Source organism: Lissotriton vulgaris, chromosome 10 (assembly GCF_964263255.1).
Source record: "Lissotriton vulgaris chromosome 10, aLisVul1.2, whole genome shotgun sequence".
In the NCBI taxonomy this organism is placed as follows: Eukaryota; Metazoa; Chordata; class Amphibia; order Caudata; family Salamandridae; genus Lissotriton; species Lissotriton vulgaris.
In genome coordinates, this window is record NC_141698.1 from 1,047,077,674 (window position 1) to 1,047,104,031 (window position 26,358).

Here is a 26,358-nt window from a genome sequence, read left to right on the forward strand (position 1 = left end):
GGCACAAGCATCCGATGTTGTAAGTTTTCTACAAGGCTCGTCTGTTCTTCGAAGTAGGAGTATGCTTCTCTGTGTAAAGTAAAGTAAATAGGCAGACCCTTTCCTATCAATTGTATTTAATCCATTAAAAAAGCACTCATGAGATTCATTATTTAAAAAACAAAATCGACACTCCTATTTTCCCAGACAATGCCGGTAAAAAAAACATCTTCACACAATGAAGAAAAATTGTGCTCAGAAACTCATTGCAAGGGAGAGCACGTTTGTTTTCGTTCATTCATGATTTTCTGTAAAATGGCACTGTCTTCAGAACGTCGCCTTGACCTAGACAGAGGCTACAGGGGGAAGCAATCGCCCTCGCTGCATAACATTACAGCAGAATAGCTTGGAAAAAAGCGTGTTCATCTTGTTCGGTCGCCGCTGGCCACGGTGAGGCGGCCAAAGCTTTTCACAACAGCAGCCATACATAGTACTATGGGTAGCGAAATGCGTCATAGCCCAGGAAACCTCAGGCAAGAGAAACTAAACAGTAGGCAAAGCATTCCCGTCAAACAGAAATCATTAATTGAAGTAATAAACAAGAAACACGAGGGAGGAATGTTGGGGTAATTAAAGCTGGCCGAGCGCGCGCTGGGGAAAATTCACGCTTGAATGCCTGAAGTCGGAAGGGTGGGAGGGAACCTTTGAAGTGTGAAGCTCTCGGCATTGCTGTGGCGGGTCTGAATTGCGTGCACGGGCACATGAACTGCATGTAATCCGAATCCACACTTGGTTCAAAGACTTTGTTTCAGCTACAATAGATCGACATCTGCAATGCGAAGCGCATTGGCAGAGGTCGACCTAAAAAGGGCCAAAAGTAAGCAGGAAAGGAGAAAACATATGGGTCCCTCTCAAAAGATGGTTGGATGGTAAATAAATGTACCATAAGGGTCTAGTATGTTACTGGTCTCGGTTGGGGTATTGGGAAGAGGCAGAGCTGCAACTGATGGGCGACCTCTATGAGGACGGAGTGCTGCTACCGTTCCAGGCGCTCTTGGACCGCTTCGACATTTCCCGTGGAGATTTCCTCCTACACGCGGCGGTAGTACAGGCGATTCAGGTGTATTGGCAGAACGGCCTGGAGGAACCTCTGACATCAGCGGCGTGCCAATATGTAATGATGTCGTCAGGTACGATCAAGGTAGTGACATGCTTATATTCCAGGCTGCTTACTGAGGGGCTACCTCCGCTGGAGGTGCTCAGAACCAGATGGGAGGCTGACATAGGGAAAGATATACCGGAGACTACGTGGGTCCAGTTGTTGCGCCGCGCCTGGAAGGGCACTCGCCATGCCTGGTTCCAACTGGTACATTTTTATATACTACATCGGGCCTATTTGACCCCGGAGAAAATACAGAGATACTTTGCCTCGGACTCGGCGGCTTGCCCCAGATGTCGGGCGCCTGCAGCTAATCTCATACACATGTTATGGTCTTGTCCGACGCTTTTCTCCTATTGGTTGTTGGTAGGGGATACCCTCAGGGAGGTTACTGGAAGGGACCTGGTATTCGATGCTGCGGTCGGGATCCTACATTGGTTCCCCCACACTCCCAAAAACAAACTCTCCAGTAAGTTTATCGACCTGGGGCTTTTATTAGCAAAAAGGGAGGTGACTAGGCATTGGAAAGCACAAGTTGGTCCAACGGGCGCGAAATGGCGTACAGAATTTTTAAAATGGGCTACTGGGGAGAGCACCCTGAGGTATCAATTGGCGAGGCGTCAGCAGAATGAGAAGGCGCTAGAAGCGGCGCAGGAATGGGAGACGTTGGTGCAGGCCCAGCGAGATCACAACGCTTCCAGTGACTCAGATAGCGATGAAAATGTTCAACTTCCAACCCATTAACTTTGTTTCACCACGTTTCTCCTTGCTGATGTGATGGTTTCCTACCGCAAGCTCTTGTTACACGCACAAGCACACCAATGGCGGGGTGGGTGGCGGATAGAGACAGGAGAATAGAGGTATTCTCCTACCACATTTGTAGTTATTAACAGATTATTCTCCTGCTCAGGGTCCTTTGGGAGGGTGGGATTAGTTGGGCGGGGTTCAAAGTTTTTATGGTTGTTTAGAAAAGCAGATGTAGGCCTTTCATTAATCCTGGCCGATTCCTGGAGATTGACAGGTTATTCTGTATGAGACCACCGCAAGCGCCGCCCAGCCCCCGGGATGTGGGCTGAATGGCTGTGTAACTGGAATATTCACTTTTGTGATCTCGCAACCTTCATTGCCGATATGACAACGTCCAGGTACTGGCATGTAACTTGACCAAATTCCTGCAATAAAAATATATTTAAAAAAAAAAAAAAATAAGGGTCTAGTATGTTACTGGATTGTATGAGAAAGAATTGTCATTTTAATTATTTGCTCCTAAATGCTGTTTTTTTATTTTATATAATAATGATGAAGCGGTTACTTTGCTCCCAGCTCATATGTTCCTGTTTACTGTTTACCCTGATGAAATCCTCTTGTATTTAACCCTTTGACGGTGGCGCAAATTCCGCTGCGGTGCTGGGGAATTAATGAGTGGGCGTGTTTCGGACGGCCCTCGGCCGCCCTTCGCACACTGTAACGTCGGACGGCGGGGGGCCGTCCGATGCACGGAACGGGTTAAAGCAATGGTGAGAGAAAAAAAAAACTGGCAGGTGCGGGAGCATTACATGGTCCGCAAGTTGAGTTTTTTTAAATATTGAGCAAGTGAAATCGGACCAAAAAGTGTCCCTCTTATAGAGCACTTACTAACCATCGCTATTCCAGTCTACATAAAGGTATAAGAATGGCATGGAATAGTCTGAATTGTCAACTTTAACGTATAGTGAATTATTAAACGCTATTGCTGTGCTCATCTCACAATTAGACAGCCAGTGCCACCATGTGGTGAACTGTCAAAAGTGCCGGTGTTGAAAATGAACTGCTGGTGACAAACACGGGAAACCTCCGGCTCAAATTAAGCACTGCAGTCTAATGCCTATGAAATAATTACCAAAAAGAACAATTGATGGGCCTAAATCCATCGTTTTTTTGTTCCCCGTGCCATTCAAGTTTGAACCCAGCCATATGCAAACCAGTCTTGACCCTGCGCCCAATGGGAACAGTCCAGCCTGAACTGCCAGGCCAGGTTCTCCCTGGACTGGAAACAAGCACTGAAACAATACAGTTTCTATAAGGTAGGCTCTAATAAAATTGAAAAACTATGGAAGAATTTAAACCTGGCACAGAAAAATAAAATAAAAATTAGTGCTGTAGATGCAATATGTTTTATGAAATATCATGCCTGGAAAAAAAGGCACTAGTTAAAGTCCAGAAACGCATTTTTGAAAAAGAAAAAAGAGCAAGTGAGGATGGACCCTCTGTTCCAGAACTCACTAGGATGATTGGGTCTTTTATCAAAAAGGGTTGAACGTCTACCGAAAAGAAAGTAGGACTATGCCCTCCAACATTAAATCAATGTGCATACAAAATGCATCTCTCCTATCACGTCATCCATGCAGAAGAACCTTCTTTAAAGATCAGCAGTTTTTAATGCAGTCAGACTTTAAAGGCTATGTAAAGCCATATACCAGCTTTTTATTTTTTTTTACCTACTTTGGGATGGCTGGCACGAGGCATATGAACCGAATGTAAATGTAAATGTACAGGAATTTATATAGCGCAAATCACCAAGCGGTTTCTAAGCGCTTGCTTAGGGAACCCGTCCTAGTATTCCCCTGTGAGATAACCCCGGCAGGGTATCCGCAAGGTGAAAGCCAGGCATCCCGCCGCGAGGGGCCGTTGTGGAGATTAAGCAAGCTATTGCCCAGAGTCGCAGAGTGTGAACCCATGAATCGAGTAGGCACCGGAGCGAGAATTGTCAAGTCCATGGACATTTTAGGACTCAAGACCCCGCCGAGCCGGGAATTGAACCCTGGTCCCGGGCTGACCTCTGCTTCCAGGTCTGCCTCCTCTAACCAGTGAGCTACAATTCTCCATGTCCATTATTTAATTTAAAAATAAAAAATCCACTGACCCAATTATTATTTGTTTTCTATCTACCAGACAACTAATCATGGAGAAAACAGATTGACCTTTGTTTCTTTCACATCAATAAGAGCAGAGCCCATGTCCAGCTTTTGCAACGCACATAAAAGAGAGATGGCTCTGTAAAGATTTGGTGCTCATTTTAAAACAGATTCTTAGGAAAACTACTGTTCTGAAAATTCATATTTTAAATTGCAGTCTCTCTTCCTACAAGTTACTTTCACTTGAAAAGGTAAAGTTGCAAACACTGGCCTCCTCCTACTGTGGAAAGTGCAGTGGATGTCAATAAGATGGTAGATTTCAGGTGGTTCTTCACAAGGAAGTGTTCCTAGTGGGAAAGATTATCCGGAAACCATCATGCAAAAGGATACTATATCTGAAATTTGTGACTATATCGCACAAGCATCTTTCAACCTCTAACTTGCAAAATATTCATGGTAGCGCTATGTGGGTAATTAAAAGCATTGTTAGCCAGGTTATTTAGTACTTGTATGAAAAATGACAAAAGGTTGAAGCTATTTTGATAAGCCTACCTTCTACAGAACCTGAACTCTTCAATTCTCTGCTAATCACACAGAACCCTGCCTACCCTGCCTTATACAACCACAATACATCTGCAGCTAGATCTGTCAGAAGCACAGGACTATGAGACTATTTAATACTTTAAAATGCAGAGCTTGTACAATTGGTTGTTTAGTTAGTGATAAACAGCCAACTATCCTTGCTCAAGACCACTGAAAATATGTAAACATGGTAAATATCGCTCTCTTACCTGGTGGAATCACTCCATCTTGGGACTGGTACTCTGACCAATCATTTCTGCATATATAGACTTGGTGACATACTAGAAAAAACATCTGCACCAATAAAATGATATTCAAATCTATCTCTTTGTCCTGTCTGTTCAAGACCAAAAGGTTAAATGTACATAACAGTATGTTCGCCAATTACCAATGCTGAAAGGAAACTAGGTACTTACCTGTAACAATATTTTAGCACTTTAACCAACTAGATTTACATGCTGTTCATAATATGCTTTCTAAGTCTCAGGTCCAGAAATGTTCTTTTTAAAATACATCAAGTTTTACTGTGTAACTCATTACAATGTCAACTAAAGTAATCCATTTTTAATCTATTATTTTCCCACCTTGTGATGTCTGGCACGTGTTAAATTACATTATTTACTGTTCTTATTTACACTATATACTGTCCTTGGTTGCACCCTTACTCTTCGCTTGTAAGGCAGGATGGTTGCACGTGAAGCTACAAAACCCTCAAATGGCAAAACAATATTTACTGGTAAAAACTACATTCTTTTGGAGAGTGAACATATTCTTGAGTCACACGTTGTGCATCAATTAAACAGCAATAGAAGTGGGGTTTTAAACCGCAATTAGTGGCAAACAAATGTCTTAATATGGTCTTTCAATCCACCGCTTCCCGAAATGATTAAATATCTACATAAAAAAGCGAACCATGAGTATTTTGTGGCAATAGAAATGCAGCTGATAAATACACCCTCTACAAATACGAAAGAAGTACACGCCTACCATACAGAATGTGGCACTGGAACACCTTTCCAACTGAACAATAACTCAGAATGTTTCCTGCAATCTGTTCCACAATTTGACTTTAAGCATCTGACTTACCCATTAAGTCTGAGGAATGTTATATAAAGGTGTTGCGTATCTCAGATTTATTTTTCCTTTACTATCCATAAGATTCAGATCAGAGAATGTACAAAGAAACAATGGTGGTACATTAAACAAGGGAGGTAAGGTGGTTAAAATTTGTAGGAAGCTGGCACACAGTCAATAAATGATACACACACACTCAATAAGGAAATCCACACCAAATTAGAAACATCACTCGTATTTTTAAATAAATTTTAGCACCAAGAACTTCGTTTTTCTGTAATTACTTTTAAAAATAGCAGTTTTAAAGAGAACAGATAAATATATTTTGTATTGTTTCCAATGGGGTAATGTTATCCTACGGGAAAAAACACGTATACTGCACGCAGGTACTTAGCAGCGACTTGCAGACCAATCTTCTGGAGTTAAGGTAACTACGGGGCAAGGTCCAAGGCAGCAGCAACAGGTCACCTTGGGAGTTCTGGGGTACCCGGGTGCAGAGGTGCTTTTTGGCGTCAGATGTCCCATTGGTTTCATTGGGGAACGCTCCTCAGACAAAGAGGAGGCACGTAGGGACTATGGGGCCAGTCTGGCTGAACCAACAGGGGAGGGGTCAGGTCTGACTATGCTCGGGCACTTAAGGACACTTTCGGGCCACTTCTCCTCGGGTTGTAGGGCTAGGGTGCAGTGGTGTCTTGAGGCATCAGGTTTTCACTGCAGGAGTCATGGTAGAGAGGTCCTGCACTAAAAAGCTGCAGGTGGCAACTTGGAGTTCAGTCCGAGCAACCCCAAGGTGGAGTCCGATTTTGGAGGGTCTGAGGACCTCGCTGGCACCATTGGCCCACTTAAACTTGGGACAGGGGGCACCAGTGCTTTCTGGTGTTGGGTTTGTGGAGATCCGGAATCCTCTAGGTTCTTCTTGGGTGCCTCAAGAGTGCAGGGGAGCACCTCCGCTACTACACGGGAGATCCTATCTGCTTCTCAGGTTGCTGGCAGTCCTCCCAGGCTTTTGCAGGCACAGCAGCTGCAGGAAGAGTTGCCTTTTGCGCATTTTCGGGGACAGCAGTCAGGCCGGCACGGTTAGCGCCAAGTCAGTTCCTGCACCTAGTTCTTGCTTTTCACTGCTCTTCAGGGTACTTCTGATCTTCAGGCCAGTACAATCCAGTTTCCTAGTGCCAGGGGCTCACCTAAATACTAAATTTAGGGGCGTCACGGGTGGCAGTCAATGGGATACTTACCCTTGGGGTCACTACACCCCCTATATGACCAATTCCTGGGGGAAGAGAAAACAACCTTGCCCCAGAGCTACAAATTCTGCCATCATCAAGATGGTGGAATTTTCTGAAAGGGGGGCTGGTCATTTCACCTTAGGAGTGTGGCTGGCCTGGTATTGCACCAGGCTTCTCTGCATATTTAATTTCCCGCCAGTCCTGGTGTCTAATGGGCAATGGGCTGGCATTTTCCCTGTTTGGGGAAGACGGAATAACATATCGAAGGCGGCAGGGGCCTTTGAAGCATCCCACCTTGATATGCTGAATACTTAGCCATCCTACTTGGAGGAGGTGATAAAATCTTCAGCCAGAGCAGGCATTGTTTCTGCCATCAGACAAGGGGCTTGATACCACACACCATAGCCATCATGTAGCTGGGGAACTCGTTTTGACCAGTGTCCCGCACATGTACCAAAAATGAATCTAAGAATTGGCTAAGACATCGCAGGGGCATATCAGCTCAAACAGATATGTCCACACATAGTATTGTGCACCCTTCCTTAGGGATGTAAGACCTGGTGTAGGGGTGGCTGCCCTATACTGTATGCAATGTCTGTACGCATTGCACACAGGGATGTATGTCATGTCATATTTTCCCTTTATCTGCACCAAGACACGCAGTCTGCAATTGCAGTCAGCATGAGATGGGCTAGGGGTCCCTTAGGGTAGCACAATACATGCTGCAGTCCTTAGGGACCCTCTTTAGCCTCCTTGCCATAAGTACCAGAGGTAGGGACTTGTAGAGGGTGCCTAAGATACTGCCAATTGAGGAAACAATTGTACAGTTTAGGGGAAAGAGATCTGGCACTGGGGACCTAGATAGCAGGAACCCAGTGCACTTCTGTCAAAATTGCAACAAAGACCAGGCAAAAATTGGAGATGACCAAGTCAAAAAGGAGGACTTTCCTACAATATTAAACCGAAGTGATGAGGATTAATTTTGCAAGTTATAAGGATGTCACAGACAATCACATCTAAGTAACTCATAAACTAAAGAGAAATTCAGATGAAAAATATATATACATATTTACAGGGGTTTGGAGCATGTCAGTAGAGGACATGCAAGTATGTCGGTGGTACAGAGTTCTAGTGCAGAGGTCCTGCTAGCGAAAAGGAAAGGAGCACGAGGAGGCACAAGGTGGTATAGCCTAATAAATGTAATACATTATTGCCCTTCTAAAATGAGTGTAATAATAATAACAATAATAATATAATTCTTTATTCGGTTAATCACGAAGAAAACCATGAAAGAAACAATCAGCATAAAAAGACCATACATACATAAGTTAAAAAATCCATTTCATGGGAGCGTTTATGCAATAAGGAAAAAGGGAGCAAGTGTCATTTGTTTAAAAAGAAGAGAAGTTTTTGCTTCAGAGGATCATCATCAAATCGTTAAATCATTATATTTTTTTCTTTTTCCCTAGTGCAGTTTGCTAGAGGTTTTTTCTGTGATTCAAAATACATTTTAAAAAGTTTAAGACCAGGTAACAGACTTCTTCAGACTCTAAAGTTTGCAGTCTTAGGAAGGCCGGTCGACATTGTCTGAGGCCCCATCGCCTGCATAGCGGAAGTATCCAATATTTTCTGTGGGGATGATAAAATTTACAAAAGAAGATGACATGGATATTGGATTGAGTTGATTTCGCGTCGCAGGGACACAGAGGCAGGTTTGGGTCCCAGGCCTTGTTTAGGGGAAAGGCGACCAGTCTAAAAAAGAGGTTCAGTCTGAGCCTGGTGAGCAGCATCCTCTCGTATGTTTTAGTATCGAGAGTAAGATACGGTTGGATGCCAAACGTTTGCTGAACTGTGTTCGCGTGAACCACTGAAGGTTTTGCTGACTCGATTGACAGTCTTAGTGTTTCCAGATGCCGTAATGCAAGTTCCTTAACCTCATAGATGCTATTAAACATTCCTCCCCAGTGCTGCGCTGTCCATTGGAACTAGTGCTGAATGGACGTCCAATGGTCGTGCGCAGCACTGGGGAGGTAGTGCTGCCGTCGGCCAATGCACCGAGGCAGCACTTAAGGGGTTAAGTTCCTTTTTTGGGAGAGCAACTAACGATTCTGGATGGAGGTAATATTTTTCGAGGCCAAGGTCAGTGAAAAAGTTTCTAATGTAGCGAAGCCATTTTATTCTAAGGGCATGGTCAAGTGACATTGTGTCGGCCACTATCGACTGTGATAGCATGTTAGCGTCCGAGGTCCATATACGCCTCCACAAAAGCAATGGCTGGATTTTAAGGAGATCCTGCAAGTAAGGAATTCCCAATTCCATGTGGGAGGCGTAGTTTGATGAGCCTTTTGGGGTGGCAAGAAGAAATCTTATAAATCGATTTTCGATTATTTGGAGGGCTCCAACGTCTGTGTGGCCCCAGACCCCTGCTCCATAAAGAGCAATCGCCTGACACTTGGCATTGTAGATTCTTAGCAGTTCTACTGGACGCCTCCTTCCCAGTTTCCGAGAAAAGGTCTGCAGGTCTGCTATTGAGCGCTTAAAAATGTGACATCTCGCTTCTACTGCTGGTTTCCATGTTAGGTTATCGTCAATCAAAATCCCGAGGTATGGATATTGTGTGGCGATCTCCAGTGGTTGGCTATCGAGAAAGATGTTTTTTTGCCTTTCTTCGCCCCCCCCGTGATCATGACGAAAGTTTTTTTTACATTAACCTTTAGATCCAGGGCGTTCATAAAGGTGGTATATCTATTTAGTGAGTGCTGGAGTTCACGCGGGGTTCGGGCCAGGATGACGGCGTCATCCGCATAGAGGAGCGCTGGAATCGGTCTCTGTTTCATTTTTGGGAGGTCCTGGGCCCCCCTCAGCATCGCCTCCTCCAAGCCGTTTGTGTAGAGCGAGAAGAGAAAGGGGGCCAGGACGCAGCCCTGCCTAACTCCTCGCTCCACACCAAATGATGCTGTCAACTCACCATTCTTTCCGAACCGGACTCTGGCCGAGGCCCCGGAATACAGCTCTCTAAGAAGGTCCAGCAATGAGGGATCCACATTCATCTCTCTTAGAACTGTCCATAGTTTGGAGTGTGCAACACAGTCGAAAGCGGCAGACAGGTCTACATAGACCATGTATACCGTCGATTTCTTTGCGTGCATGTATTTGGCCATTATAAGGCTGAGATTAAGTGCCTGCTCAACTGTCCCAAGGCCTTCTCTAAAGCCGAATTGTAGGTCCGAGATGATGGCCTTTTCCTCGCTCCACAGTTGCAGTTTCTCCAGAATGACCCTCCCCACCACTTTGCCGAGGGAGTCCAGGAGGGATATGGGACGATAGCATTTTGGGTCCTGTCGGTCCCCTTTCTTAAAGATGGGGACCATGATTGATCTAGTCCAGGAGTCCAAAATGCCCTCACTAGCTGCTGCTGTGCATACTCTCGTTAAGATAGGTGCCCAAAGCTCCTGGTTGCATTTGAAAAGGTCCACAGGCACGCCATCCGGACCCGGGGCTTTTCCTGTTTTGCTTTTATCCAAAGCCGCCAGGATTTCGGAGATGTCAAAAGATATTGAAATTGGGTATTGTACTTCATTGTGGTGGTGAGGTGGATGGTCTGTGATTCCTTGGTCTTTGAATATTTGTTCAAAGTGAGCTATCCAAGTTCCCTCATCTATAGCCACCTCTATCTTGGGAGAGTTGTTGTCCGAGAAGAAAGGGGATCTGATCGTTCTCCAGAAGTCCTTACTGTTTTTTGATAGAGAGCTCTTGTCTAGGTCATTCCAGAGTTTCTCTTTCATTTGTTGTAATTTTAATTTACGTTCCAGATTGTATTTTCTTCTCAGAAGTTGAATATGGCCCACATCCCTTGGTTTGGAGGGCGGATTTTAGGTCAGTTAGAGCTCTCGTGCAATTGTGGTTAAACCAACCTTTCCTTTCTGTGTGTTTATTAGTTATTTTCCCCGTGAGTAGTCTCTTGGCTAATGTCAAAATTTCTGCGAAGTTCAGCAGGACCTCGGAATGATTTAGGGCTGGGTCCAGGCAGTTAATGATATATGGATATGCCTGGTTAACTAATTGTTTTGTACATTTTTGTGGGTCAATCTTTTCCCATTTTATGGAGTAGCCATTATGTTTGCGCAGTTGCAGGCTATCTTGAGTGAGGGCAGCTGCGATATCCATGACCTTGGATTTATATTCCGATAGGTGAAGTTCAATCTTTAATGCATAGTGATCACTTAGTATGTTGTCTATTACTTGGTGATCTGTGACTTTTGCAGCGAGACTGTGGGACAGCAGGATATAGTCCACTGTTGTCTGGTGGCCTCTAGCTACATAGGTTGGATTAAACTGATTTTTCTCAGCCTTCGGAGAATTAGAGATGAATAAGTCAAACTCTGAGAGTGTGTTATTCAGAGCGTTGCCGGATTTATTGTGGACGAAATGTGCTAGTGGGACGTCGTTGTCGTCTACGAATCCGCAACATTGAGTGCCTGCCATTGGGCACGGATGTGTATTGAAATCACCTCCCCAGATAAGGTGAATCGTTTTGGAATTAGTCTCCCGATGTTGGGGGGATCTTAGTCTCTCCTGCATGTTATCGACGAAAGTGAGGAAGTCATTTTCCATTAGGTTATTATATGAGTTAACAAGGGTAATGGTGTCTTCATTTGCAAAGGAGACAGAAAGTATCTGGCAGTTAGAATCAGTGAAAAGATTAGACACTTTTAGATGGGAGAGAGTGTTGGCAATGTAGATTGTTAGGCCTCCTTTGGGTCTGCCTATTGGGCTTTGAGTAGCAGGTGAAAAGTAGGTTTTATACCCTAATAAGTGTAACTCGGAGGTTGCCCAGGTCTCTTGCAGGCAGATTATTTTGCCTTGCTCTAGGAAATTGACTGCCCCAGGGTCATCGATCTTAGTTCGGAGACCCGCCACGTTCCAAAATAAGAAAGGTATTGTGTGGGGGTTGTCTTTCGGGGCTGAGGTTGGTGAAGTTATGACAATGTTGTTACTTAGGGGGGGGGGGGAATATGTCGAGTTTGGGGTGGTTTGTTCTAGATCCCTTGATGGTCAATCCACCATTTCTAGGGGACTGTATCTATTTGTTGTTGGGATGTTATACCAGGGATCCCATCTAGGTGAAGCTCTACGGGTCCTCCTCTGTTGTTGGTATCCCCATTCTCCCCAATTTTCTCCCTGCTGGCATGGATTGACTGGTTGCCAAGGGTTTTCCTGCTCTCTAAAGCGAGAGGTGCCATATTGTCTGTTGTCGGGGAAAGTTAGTTGGCGCTGAGGTGGTTCGACCCAGGGGAAAGCGGGGTCCTCAAAGAAATTGCTATTTGAGGTTTGGATGAAGGGGTAAAAGAATGAAAGGGGTTTAATTCTTATGCTTCCCTTTGGATTTGGTTGTTCCCAAGAGGTAATATAGTCTACCACCCATGGGTCCTCAAAGGTAATAATGATGCAGTCCCCTGGGTATTGTTTGCTACCTTTCCCCACCCACGGAGTCCTAAAAAGTGAGGAGATCCTACCATGGCAATTTGGTGGCATGGGGCGATTTGTCTGCAGCCAACAACAACAACAACAAACCCAACAACAACAACAACAACAACAACAACAACAACAAGAAACCCAGGAGCACGCATGTGTCCCCACTCATGCGTGAGTTACATTGGCTCCCAGTAAGGCAGAGGGTGCTTTTTAAAGGGTTATGCATTGCACATAAATCCCTTTATGGTAAGGCACCAAGTTACATCAAGACCCGCCTGACCCCATACACACCGTCCAGGGTGTTAAGATCTGCCGAAGCAACTATGCTCACGCAACCCCGGTTCAGATTGGCGACAGTGGGCGGTCGTGCCATCTCCAACACCCTTCCAGGGGTCTGGAACAGTCTGCCGGTGGACTTGCGCAAATAACCCAATTTGCTGACCTTTCGGAAGAGGCTGAAGACGGTTCTGTTCCAGAAAGCTTGGGGAGGGCTATAAATCGCCTGTAGTGTTTCTTTTGGTTCCTGTGGTGTTTACTGGACAAGCGCTTAGAGACCCCGGGGTTATATAGCGCTATATAAATCGAAAGAAATAAATAAATAAATAAATAAATGGTGAACTTTGTTTTTTAGGGACCATGGCGGTTCCGCCGTATTGGGAGGTAGTTCGATTACTCCAATCATGACTGCTACATAAGGGGCGGCCTCAGGAGGAAGCTCCGTGTGGACTCTAGCTTCTCCGGTCTCTTTTAGGGTGTTTCTTTGGGCTGGTTGGGAAGAAGAGTTGTGTACCGGTGTTTTGGGGGGGGGGACAGTTTTTCTTGGGGCTGGTTGTGGCCGAGTGGTTGTGGGTGGTTTAGTTTTAGTTTGTTTTGATGTAGTCGGACCTGCGGTGGTAGGGTTTGGTGTACTTTGGGTCAAGGTAGCTGGAGGTATTGGAATGGGAGGAGGAACAGTGGGTACTACTGTCTGTGGTGTAATTGTGTGAGGAGTAGAGGGTTTTGCGCTAGTACCCAAAGAGTTTAAGGGAGCGTTGTGAGGAGGATTTGCGCTCCCTTTCTTCTTTGGGGGGGGCCCCTGGGAATGTTGTGAGGACAAGATGAGCTTCGAAATCTGTGTTTCTATCTTTGTTAGCTTTAGTTCTACGGGTCGTAGTAGTTGTTTGAAGATTTCTGTTATCTTATCTATGAGTATAGAGTTATCCTGATCTTCCGGGCCCTTTGTGTATGATTGCGATGGTGAATCAAATAGGATAGGTATAGAGCCTTCCTGTTGGTCATGGTGAACTATTACAGTAGCAAGTTCTTGCTGTGGTGGTTGTAAGGGAATTGGTGGCGGAGTTGGTGAAACCTGAGAAGTGGTCGGGGGAGGAGCGGTTTTGGATATAGTAGGATTATTTTGAGAAAACTTGTTTTTACTAATCGCTCCTTCTCTCCTTCCTCTTGCTTGTATATCTTCCAAGGAGGATATCTGGGTAGGGGATTGAGGTGGTAACTCAGGGGTTTTTTCTAATTCTGAGGCTAACGGGGAATCTGCAAGGTCAGATACGGATAGGTCTACGTTATTTGGAAGGCTGCGTCTACCTTCGTTCACAGTACCTGGTGCTTTTTTGTTTGCAGTCAGGACGGGAGTTCTGGCTTCTGCGAGGTTACCCAGGGAGGATCGCTTGGCAAAGTCTAGATCCAATGAGACTCTTTTTTCCATGAGGGTAATACTTTGATCGATGAACGAATTTGCCTTTGCAAGGAAATCGTCCATAGGTCCCAGTAACTTCCCGACGCTCCCTGGAGCTAGTGTTTTTTGTTTTGTCCCTCTTGTGGCTACCATCTTATAATACTATGGGATGATGTAATGGATGTTTGTTCCCGTGGTTTGAATGAATATTACTTAGATAGTGATTGTGAAAAGGGGTTGGAAAAATAACTTACAGAGGATAGGGCCCTGTCCGGTCTCTCGGTCTCGCCGGGCCTCGAACGGCCTCAAACGGCCCGCTCTTTGCCCGGTCTTCGCCCCGGACTATGCCCCGCGCGCGTCCCGCGATGCGCGTTGCTGGGGTCGCTTTTACGTTGTGATTGATTGTAGGGGCGTGGCACTGGAAGGGGGCGCGGCTCACGCGGGAAGAGGACCAGCTGGAGCTGTTGTGTGCTGGTCCTCGCAGTCCCGGGGCCAGCGCCTCACCCTCCTCTGCGGCCACGAGGTCTTCTGAGGCTTCCCAGCCGGTCGGCAGCGCTGACACACGTGGATGGGCTACTCCTGTAGCGGAAACGAGTCTGGTAGGGCTTGAGACAAACACAGTCTGTTTGCGAGTGGCACCCGCGAAGCGGGTGCCGCGAGAAGTTATTGCGCTTGGTTGGGGGCGTGGCACTGGGAGGGGGCGCGGCTCACGCGGGAAGAGGACCAGCTGGAGCTGTTGTGTGCTGGTCCTCGCAGTCCCGGGGCCAGCGCCTCACCCTCCTCTGCGGCCACAAGGTCTTCTGAGGCTTCCCAGCCGGTCGGCAGCGCTGACACACGTGGATGGGCTACTCCTGTAGCGGAAACGAGTCTGGTAGGGCTTGAGACAAACACAGTCTGTTTGCGAGTGTAATGAGTGTAATGAGTGTAATGCTGGGGTGGATTTTGAAATAAAGTTGGCAAATGAATAACTAAATATTAAAAAACTTGAATTTATCTTTGGTAACATTTTTGGCTATGTCTTCATAACTGCTTTATCCTTATGTGCCTGTAACTACAGTAGTTTAACTTTTTAATGTTTGGAACTTGTCGATTCTAGGTAAGGAGGTACACACTTTCAAAAATGCTGTCTTCAGAGCCAGGTGTTTTATTATTTCCTTAATGTTTTGGTTCAAAAGGCAGCAGCGTTAACTAACTTCATACGGTGTTCAAATTCCATCCTGGAATTAATAGTTTACTCCTACCAAAAAGCATGTTTTCAAGGAATGGTATCGAGTGAACTGTTCTTGGATTATGTCATGCAACCTGAAATCGCAGTAAAGTACACTCGGATAAAGGTATATTTTAACCCCTTCGCTGCTGGCCCGTTTCCGCCGCTGTGCGGTAAACAAATGAACAGGGGCGGGCCATGACGAACCCCAGCCGTCATCAGCACACGAGCACCGTAGTGCATGACGGCTGGGGTTCAGCATCAGCATACAAGGGGTTAAAGTGCTATGGACCAATGTTTGTAAACATTTTAGGAAATCTGCCTTTTCTGCATGTTCACCCAGTTGTTCACTTTTACTGCTCAGTACATTTTTGATGGCGTTAGAACACTGCGCTTTATTCTTGCTAACAAGTAGTAAAGTTCATGTGCTCCCCTATTAAACATAGTTGAATTGGTATACTTAATCCACCTATGAATCCCTAGTATATGGTAGCAGATGCCCAGTCTTCCGGGTTGAGGTTGCATTTCTTCAACAAGGCCGTAACTCTTGCCTGCCTCTGCGTGGAAGCAGGCAAGAGTTAAGGCCTTGTTGAAGAAACCCAACCTCAACCCGAAGACTGGGCAAATTATCGTCCCATCTCCCTTCTGCCTACCATCAGCAAACTCGTGGAGAAACATGTAAATTCCCTACTTGCCGCCTTTCTGGAGGATAATAATTCCTTACATCCCACACAGACAGGCTTCAGAAGCAACCAGGGCACTGAAACTGCCCTTATCACAGTGGTTGAGGAAACAAGGAAGATCGTGGACAGTGGAAATTGTGCAGCCATATTACTTTTAGATTTTAGCGCGGCCTTTGACACAGTGAATCATTTCATTCTGATCCATAGGCTAAGAGAAGTTGGTGTCTCGGGCCGCGCACTAAGGTGGCTGCACTCTTTCCTGTCCGACAGGACTTTTGTGGTCTTAGAGGACGATGCTTCCTCCCCCCAAATGTGTCTACATTATGGTGTTCCCCAGGGCTCATCCCTCAGCCCAACCTTATTTAACATTTACATGAGGCCTTTGGCTGAGGTGGTGCTTCCCTGGGGAGTACAACTGGTAACGTACGCAGATGACACACAGCTCATCATTTCCCTGACTACTCAGGATGCCGCTTATGAAAACCTCTCTACCCGTCTCAATAAAGTACGTGAATGGATGGACGAATCTTTTTTAAAACTTAACAGAGCTAAAACAGAGGTGATGATGCTGGGACACAAGGCACCCACCACTGTGGAGGATTGGTGGCCGGACAGTCTAGCCCATCCGCCTAAGCCTAAAGAGCAAATCAAGAGTCTGGGGGTCTGGATGGACCCAGCTCTTAACTTTTCGGTGCAGGCCCGGAAGGTAGCAGCTACACGTTATGCTCTCATTAGACTACTTAGGAAAATCATCAGGCTCCTTTCTTTCGAAGCTAGAAGGATCTTAGTGCAGGCGCTGATCCTGTCGCGCTTAGATTATTTTAACGCACTATACTTGGGCACTCCTCAGGGGACAATTAAGATCCTTCAGACCGTGCAGAACTGTGCAGCACGGATGCTGTTGAATGTCCCACGGAGGACCTCTGCCAAACTTGCACTACGTCAGATTCACTGGCTACCAGTGCAACAGAGAATTGAGTTCAAAGCCTTGATCACGGCCCATAAGGCAGTTAATAAAACAGGAACGGCATTGATTCAATCAATGTTCTGCCCTTATCATACCGGTCGGAAGTTAAGATCTAACGACAAGAACTTTCTGGCAGTCCCCAAAACAAGGAGAGTGCGCATGGGTGGCCGACGCTTCTCCTTACAGGCCACCAAACTCTGGAATAATCTCCCAGACTCCGTCAGAATGGAAGTAAACCATCCTAGGTTCAAGAAGATGTTGAAAACCCTCCTGTTTGCCTAGACTTTGAGAATGAACGTGGTCCAAGTGCTGGGATGCCTCCGGGTAGCCATGCGCTATACAAATACGTAATCATTCATTCATTCATTCATGCACCTATGGCTTGGAAGTTAAATGGAAGTGGACTGCACCTATTGTGCCATCCAGGACAGTGCAAACATGGTGTCAGGGCTATTATTGTAGCCTGACTACCGTGTAAAAATTGCAATTCGATGTGAATAGTATCCTGAGAGCTGGCGGTACTGTTCCTTGTTCACATACTAGTTTTATCTGGGAAAATTATCACAATGTTTATTATGTATCATTGCATTGTCTTTACCTTTTGATCTGAATATTTGTATATACCTCAGTGACTCCTGTATTGTATCAAGTCTTCTATTGTTTATTTAAATGTTTTAATGTATGAATCTGGTTGGTGTTGTACACTTATTTTTAACACAACATCGAATAAAGTTTGTGGTTGTTGAATTCGACATGTCAAAGTAAACCTTTTTGACAAGTAAAAACCTTCCTGTAAGGCACTCCTATGTAGACCTTATTACCCAAAAGCAGTAAATGTAAAAAGGTAACTTTAACATGTCCTTAGTGACTAGAATCCAAAAGGTATTTTTCACATTGGCAGGCGTGGTTAACTATGTAGAAACCTAGAGTAAAAATAAGAATCCTAATACTGTATCTAAGGAATGTAACTAGATAGGAAAATAAGTAAACAAATATGTTTAATACATATTAAAAATCTAATTCAATAGCGAAGTCGGTCTTTTAATAAATATGAAGGGAAATGGGAAAGAAACTTTTAGAAAGTTATCTTTTCCTTGTCTGAAGTTCTTGAAGGCTCAACATTTGCTCCCCAATATATCCCAGCCAGGGATTAGCATCTGAATAGGTGGGAAAAGGATGTGAAACACCTCCGAGAGGCTATATATTCGGTTATAGTGTATTATGACAGTGTCAAATCCTGCTCGAGAGGCACATTGTAGTTCACAGGTCTGTTGAGTTTACATATAGCATTGGGACAAACAAGAAAGGAAGGGAAGCAGGATGCCAAGACAGTTCTTGTGTGTCCATTGTGTCCATTATGTGGCTGCTGGAAAACCCTGCTTTTCTTGAAATCAGACATCTTTCTATATGTTATTTGTGGATATAGTGGGTGTTACAAACTAGATTTTGGCATTAGATGTTGAGGGTACTAGGATTACTATCGTACCCCGTTGCCACCTCCAAAAAATTCCCTCAACCCTTAGAGCTCAATTTTAGAGTGGTCAAAGACAAATGCAATCTTGGAAAATGACAAAGTACAGATGGCCCTGGGAACTTTTATCCAAGTGGAAAGGGTATGCGAAGGAGTCATTCCCACCAACTAGCTTGTGCCAGGCATCAATGTGACCACCCACTTCAGAATACTTTCTGGACTTCAGGAAGAACAGGAGAGGGTTGGACCTGCTATCTGTTAACCAAGAGGAACACTGAAAGACTGGACCTTCTCCCTCTTGTACCCAGAAAAACAAGTGTCCTCCATGGGTCATAAGGCTGACATCCAGTTGAAACTACAGGGATACAAGCAGCTACAAGATGGCTTTCCTGCAACTTCCAAGCGGACCAGTAGCAACTGGACCCTGCTGTTGGCCTTTGCCTGACACCTTGTGAGTCTCAGAGTTCCTCCTCTGAAGTTCTGTGGGGCTTTAGAAGTGTACTATTGGGGTGGATTGGGACATAGGACTAACTCAGAGAGTAAAATCTTTGACCAGGACGAATCTGATTGGAATATCCAACCCACACTCCATCGCGGTCAGCCTAAATTGCGCATATCATGTCCTAATCTACCGCGACCATTTACTATCATTGGCAAATTGAACTTCTTGGCAATATTCCCATTTCAAACTTTCATATCTTCGGTTCCCCTTCCTGGATTTTTATAATTTGGTGTCATTTTGTTAATCAAATCTTACTGTATTTTCTAATTTGATTTGGAATTTTATTAATTTGCATTTCAACTTTATGACTGCTTTGGTATTGCATAAGTTAAGTCTTTATACTTTGTGCCATAGCTACCAGGAGCTCAAGTTAATTTAGTAACTTTCATGTTTTATTTATTTATTAGGGGCATTTGTAGAGCGCCTGGTGTACGCCTGCAGGCGTGTCCCCGCGCTATAATCATGTTGCACTCTTCGAGTCTTATAAAATCTGCATACATCTTAGCTACGATTTTCGCTGTCTTAAGCTTTAAGCCTACACAAATCGTGTAGCTAAGTTCATCTTGTGTGGTCTATTAAGGCTTTCTTTGTATTGTGAGTACCTGGTAATTTGTGGCATTTTTCACTGTCTTCACATATTTATTAGTTGCGATTACCATGTCCCGCTGGCCCACTCTGGTTTAATAAGTATTAATGCTATGTTTGATCAGCACCATTTTTTTCTTTCAATTTTTACTACTTCTGGTCTTTTCAGGTTATACTTTGAGCAACTGTACCAACCGTTGTTGTAGTGGTTGAATAGTTGCATAAATCATGCTCGTCCTATAGGGGCTTTTGGAAAGCAGAACCCTAGAGGAGCCCTGTCTATACTCAATGTCAAAAACCTATAGAAACAATTCTCTACAACCTAGAAAGCCTTTAGTCTTCGGGCGTGATTTAGAACTTGGCAGACGGGTTACTCTGTCACAATGGTGACGGATATCCCATCTGCCGAATTATAAATCCCATTATATCCTATAGCATTTATAATTAGGCGGATGGGATATCCATCACCATTGTGACAGTCACCTGTCTGCCAAGATCTAGATCAAGCCCAAAGTCTTTAAAAAATGACCAGCGACACACTGCCCTTCAGAAAGGTGATTGTGACTTTCAAGTCATGATCATTTTTTCAGATGTCAAACTAACAATGTTAAATGTTAACCGAAAAAATCTGCTATGAAGTCAAAATCTCAAAATGTTTCTGAACAGACATCCTTCATATGACTCTACCCAACTTACGTAAAAAGAACCTAAAGATGTTGGGCACTTACTGGGAAACTGTAGGCTTATGGTTGCAATTACAATGAATCATAGAGATACCTCCTACACTAGTAACCCAGAGTATAACATACTGTATTTATTTATTCATGTACTTATTTAACAAACATTTACGGACCCAAATAAATAACGATCAGCATGTTAATGTAGAACAAGTTCACAGTGCATAACTAACAAAAGCTAAATTGCTGCCGATCTGCTCTAGAATGGCTGCCATAGCATGGCCGGCAAGGAAACAGTCTTGGCTCTAAAAGTGGAGACCTCAAAAAGACTCTTAGATGGGACAGTTAAAAAGTGATCCAGAAGATTTTTGTTCAATCTCTGTAATATTATGCAAACGACAGAAGGTCATAGGTATAGCTCTATTTTAGGTTTGATTAACAAATACTTCCTTGCATCAAGCAGAACCCACCATCCATGCATATTTATAAAAGGATTTAAAATGACAAATCATTCTTCGTTTAAACAAAAAACGTTCAACTATTGTAAAGTAGGTATCAGAGAACAGGAGTATAAGGCACCAGATAGTCTTTACTAGGTGGCGCCTCCAAATAATCTCTGAAATTCAAGAAGGCAGACTTAATAATGACAGATGGTGGTTTGGCACAAACGTGATTCATACCATGGATGGTTTAAATGCAATTAGCACTCATGCACAGTTATTTAGGTGGCCCAAAGTCTGAACGACTCTTGCAGATAAAAATGTTCATAAGGCGAAGGCATTTGTTACAGTAACTAGCCCCTTCTGTGATTTACTATGCAATGAATGAGGCATTAAGTGAGTTCTTTAAAGTGGTAAAATTTTTGTATTCAAATCTGCAGGAGAAAATTAACAATAGACAATTACTGAACTAGCTCAATTGTAACCGAATGTGGCATTAGACAGGAAACCTGTTTCTGCCACTATTTTTACATTTTGTTCAACAAAATGCCAACAGTTTTCACCAATGGTAACACGTACGGAGGAATGACAAATATTTCCTTCAAAAACTAGTTTCTTTGCAGATAACAAGGCCAGGTTGAATAATACCAATAAGCATCACTTTGAGTTAAGGAAGAAACAAAATATACCAGTAATCTTTTAGCTGTCAGGCACAGGCTGTACTGTAAGTTAAGACCACTGATAATAGGCAGAGTTATCAGGCCTTTCATTGAAGCACTAGCTCTTGCCTATTTAGAGCGCGAGGTGACAACAATATGATCATATAGACCATCTACCAACTCCAGGACCACTGAAATACCATGGCATGGAGACCTATGTGGTGTGAGTGATGATCTTAACACCACTCCAGTTCAGGCTGGCTCTTTGCCTGAGAAACCACAAAAAAGATCTGCCCTTCCTTTTGACAGACAACTTTGCACTAATCAGAAGAAGATTTAACAAGAGAGCTCTTAACATCAGGTTCTTCCTCTTAATGCAGGTCTGGAATTCTTAGGCTAGCAAATCTATCTTATTGGCTTTTCTCACATGAACTGAAATTACCTGTAATTAGTGTCTCATAGTAGCAAAGGCATGCTGCTTCTGAGAGAAAAAAAGTTTACACTGTCACAATATCTACTTTCATAGTAGTATCACACTTAGCACAGCTTCTGCAATATACTAAGAAGGAGCTGAAAGCCAATATAAGGACTCCTTTATCTCTCATTATCCACTCCATGGGTTTTCAAAACCTTTCACTGTTGTAACCTACATTTTCCCATATTGAAACTATCACCTCTTTTCAAAAATATTGAGCTAGTTGGCACTTATAATTGATAGATTTGGCTCCTCCAATTAAGCCTTTTAGAAATTTTGCTGACAATCTGTGGTATCCCAACTTGTGAGTTTGAGAGATTTCGCTAATACATTCTGTTTAATCTTGACCGTCCTCTCCTAAAGTGCCACATGACCTTGGAGTCGAAGGGAGTGGGCCGAGCTCTAAAAGATGTGAAAAATTTTACATGTTACAAAGAAACTCTACATTGCAAAGCATTCATTCATGCAAGTTGATTAGTTTAATATACAAGACATACTTATGAAATTGTGAAAATTTGGAGTAACTGTTTTGATCACACCTAAATACATACAAGCAAGTTGATTGCTGCGTGAAGGAAATAAAGTTTGTACTGCAATTAACACTGAGCTATAGAAGGCAACCCAAAGATTAATAGCTGTGAAGTTTCACCTCGTCTGTTTGGAGTAATTGGTCCATTAGGGCTTTGGGCGGAAGGTCTAGACGGTTTCAGACAAATACGTCTACCTAAATTTCAGCCGTAAATACAGCATCAAAAAAAGAAAACAATTTCCACAAATTACTGTGCTGAAAAGTTATAGCCTCTTAAAAAAACAAATTCCAAACAAGGATCTTTATCCCCCATACCATGAATATCATAATAACAATATATCAGGATTTTTGTGTATTCTAATGTATTCATAAGCTTTTAAAATGATGGTGCTTTCCACAGACGCTGCTTTTAGACGGGAAACAGAAAAAAAGGCATGCCGTTTACATGTGACTGCAAACTACAGAAAGTAACTAATCTGATACATGTGTGGTAATTCTAACCTCTCCAAAAAAGTAGCAGAGTGCACACATAAAAAACATAGTTAGTATATCAGTAATCCTCCCTCCCCACAATCCATAAAAGAGTCTAAATTAACAATACTTGAAAGTTCACAAATTGCTAGCCAAGTGGTTTCCAATGACAACAGGAAACATTAAAAACATGGGCTTTTCTTTAACCAACTGCTGACTTTCACATTTTTATGAAGCATGCATTTCCTTAACTTTTGTGGTCCATCCACCTTCCTAGTCTATCTCAACAATAACAGTTTACGTTTTTGAATTCTTAAGTGCTTTTCACTTAGACCTATCTTCCTAACACTCCAATCTTGTCATTACAGAAAGGCAGCTTTCACCAGGAAAAAACTGAAGTGACATCATATATCTGGCCTTAAAATATTGACAACACATAGACTACCCAATATATCCTATGAATAACCAACGTAACAGTACACAGGAAATAACAAAACATTTTTAAAAACTGACCCTCTGAAGGAAAAAACACAAGTTATTTGTAAACCAATCGGTTAGGAAAATTGAAAGTGCAAGGCCATGTATATGATTACATTTCCTGAAAGAGGAACACGTTCCAAAATATTTTTTATTATGTGCCACAAGCAAAAAGATCATATTTAAATTACAGATAAAATAGGGAGCCTATTTGGAATGGGTTATTAGTCATGTTTTCTTTTCTGCAAGAGACTGGAAGAGTAAGTGAGTTATTCGATTCCCAGAAGGGTTGTATGTATCTAAACGTGAATGGCAAAGAAAATATCTCTAGTTACAGAGTGGAAGTCTTTGTAATAAAATATTAGTATTTCTGCACTTTGAAACAAAACATTTTACAAAAGACCTCATAACCACCCACTGGTGCTATATAATGCACCGCTGGTACTTAACCTGTGGTCTAGGGAAACCTCAGAGTCCACGGAGCTTACTTAGGGGTCCACAACGGATAAGAAACTTAAATATTATTCACAGATTGAATATAAAGTGTATATAAATAAAGAAGCAAAAGGCACACCTAAAAATTAAGTTAGTATCCTAAGATTAATTCATGGAAGCAATACTAGTGCAGCAAACAGTATACAGTAAGGACGTTGATTAGCCTCAATTGAATTTAGAAAATCTCCAACCTTCCAATTAAAATTAAAGTTGACAGTTTTTTATATTTGCTTATGAATTTAAAAAATATATATATCATTAGTATATTTGCTTGATGATATATTTTTTCTGTATTGTTTTTGGCTCAAATCCTCGAAAATGCTTCAATTGGAGACCCTGGCTTCCAGTAATTACTCAGTGGGGCCCCCAGGTTCCAATGATGTTTCAGTGGGGTTCCCCAGGTTCCAGTAATTATAAAGTGGGGGTCCGCAGTAGACAAAGAATTAAGAACCACTGTGCTACACGATTGCAAAATCATTTGTACATGGTCGAATTACGACCATTCATGCAAAAAAACTGTGAGTATATCAGCTTATGTTCAACATCAAGCCATGTTAAATTCTATTGCGTTCAACATGGAGTCTTGCATAAATGAATTGTGGTAAAAAATATTTGAAAAAATTAATGAACTAAGTATGATTATTATTTGTAGACTATAAAAAAAAATAAGTATTTTAGTGAATTCATTTACCTCCATTTTCTTGTTAAAATAGTGCCAGTTTTATTGATTTCTACTGCATTTCTACATTGACGTGTGAAAAAGATTTACTTTTCATTATAATTAAGGGCGGGGGTTGTTGTTTACTCATTTTTGTTAAACATTTTTGTCATCTTACTTGATGGTACAGACCTAGACAGAAAAACATTTAACAAGCTCTGTCAGTAAGGCCTTAAAATGTTCTTATTATTTTCCTACAGCAAAAAAGTATTTCAAGGACAACAAAATTAATTAGGATAACAAGCTTTTTGTAGCTTGGAAAGAGAGCATTTGAAACGAGCTGTCAAAAGTTACACCGATAACCTGCACAAACAATAACAAAAATGAGGCCTAGTTTTTTATATTTATGTGTTACTTCTAAATCTGTTATGCCCGTCATCAGCGGCTTTAGAACCATTCCTAATCGCCGAATGATCATTAAAAAAATGACAGCACACATAGATAATTTGGAAGTCACATGAGAGCAATAATATACAGGAGAGAATTTGGATTGTCATACAAAAGTATGAAAACTTGATACGTTTGCACAATAACATTTGACTAACCAATATTTTAAAGCCAGTTAACAAGACCACACGGAAATTTATGACAACAAAATGTACATAGTGGTGAAGATAGAACATGGGCAAACCAACCGTCGACAGAATTTAAGATTTGAGTCCATCCCATTCTCCTAACTACCTAGCATTGGTAGGCTGCGAGGAAATGATGCACTAGTAAATTCTGCCTTTTTTATCATGCATACATAATTCATGTACACAACCATTATTTCTCTTTTCGCATCGATTCTTAGCCTAGACACATCTGAGTTGAAGTGTTTATTTGGGAGCACAAAATATATGCTGACGGTTTAGTGCAATTAAACCATTCTCCAGCTTTCTCCACAAGCTCAGAACCGTAGGTAGCAAGATGTCAGCTTCAAAATTCTGCTAAAGCTATGTTAATGCAAAGCAAAGTGAGCAATTAAAACACTAAATAGAAATATGGCAACTCCTCTTTCAATGACAGCACATGCTCTGAGCTACAGCTCAAGAACTACGAGCTTCAAACTTTAGTGGGCAGAAATTTAAATTTATTACGAGATAACGTCAGCAAAACTATACAATTTAAAAGGACAAACTATTCATGAAAGCATATTGTTGATAACAAATAAGCTTCCAGATGTTGTTTTTACTACATTTGTAAGAGACAGTGGTATGGTGAAGAATTGCATAACCATATGTGACAGCCCTTAAGAGCCACCTGTGAAAGATAGCACTATTGTGTGGGCACAGATGTCACTGCTTTGACATGATCACTGACTTCCTGGCACAGAATAATCAGGACAAGTGCATGCCAAAATGAACCTATTTTTCTTCTATTAGACTGTACTGCACTGCACAGGTACAGTTCTTATGTAGATTTGACTAACGTCTAAATCAATGTTGCCAATCATGAGGCACGCAATCTTTCAAGCAAAAGAAGACCATAACCTACAACCAAACTGACAAAAATTATTTTTTAGAAAAACATATAGCTGGGATGTGTGTATGGCTTTGTTAATATCACACATTGCAAAGCCTTGCTAAAAATGTCACAGAGACGGATTGTTACATATTTACAGTCTGGACATTAAGAGGCTTGAAACAGTACTGCTAAGCATTAAGCCCACACTATGCCTTAAAACATTACCTGCTATTCACAAACTTGGATATCCTTATTTTAGTTTTATATGATTACCTAACCTCCATCTCCAAGGCTCACATACCAAAAGGTTCAATGAACTGGTAAAGCTTCTCTCCAATAGATATTGCTTCGGAATACTGCCGCAAGTGATACAGAATGACAGCCTGATTGTAGTACAGCATACTGTTTTCAACATCATCCAAGCTATCCATCTCTTCAACAGCTGAATGAACCTACAAAACAAAATAAACACTTTCAACAGATGCTTTAAACATA

General features: G+C 42.7%; 1 protein-coding gene across 4 annotated transcripts in view; it reads right to left on the reverse strand.

Annotated features, from left to right (window-relative positions):
* CNOT10 (CCR4-NOT transcription complex subunit 10) overlaps positions 1-26,358 on the reverse strand; it is a 550,184-nt gene that overhangs the window by 435,049 nt on the left and 88,777 nt on the right. For 2 of the 4 annotated variants that reach the window (XM_086942099.1, XM_086942100.1), the window contains exons 4-5: positions 26,165-26,315; positions 22,377-22,451 (exon numbers count right to left, since the gene is read on the reverse strand). In XM_086942099.1, coding sequence (XP_086798225.1) covers positions 22,377-22,451; positions 26,165-26,315 — 226 coding nt within the window. The remainder of the gene's footprint in view (positions 1-22,376; positions 22,452-26,164; positions 26,316-26,358) is intronic. The other 2 variants (XM_086942101.1, XM_086942102.1) reach the window with 1 other exon arrangement.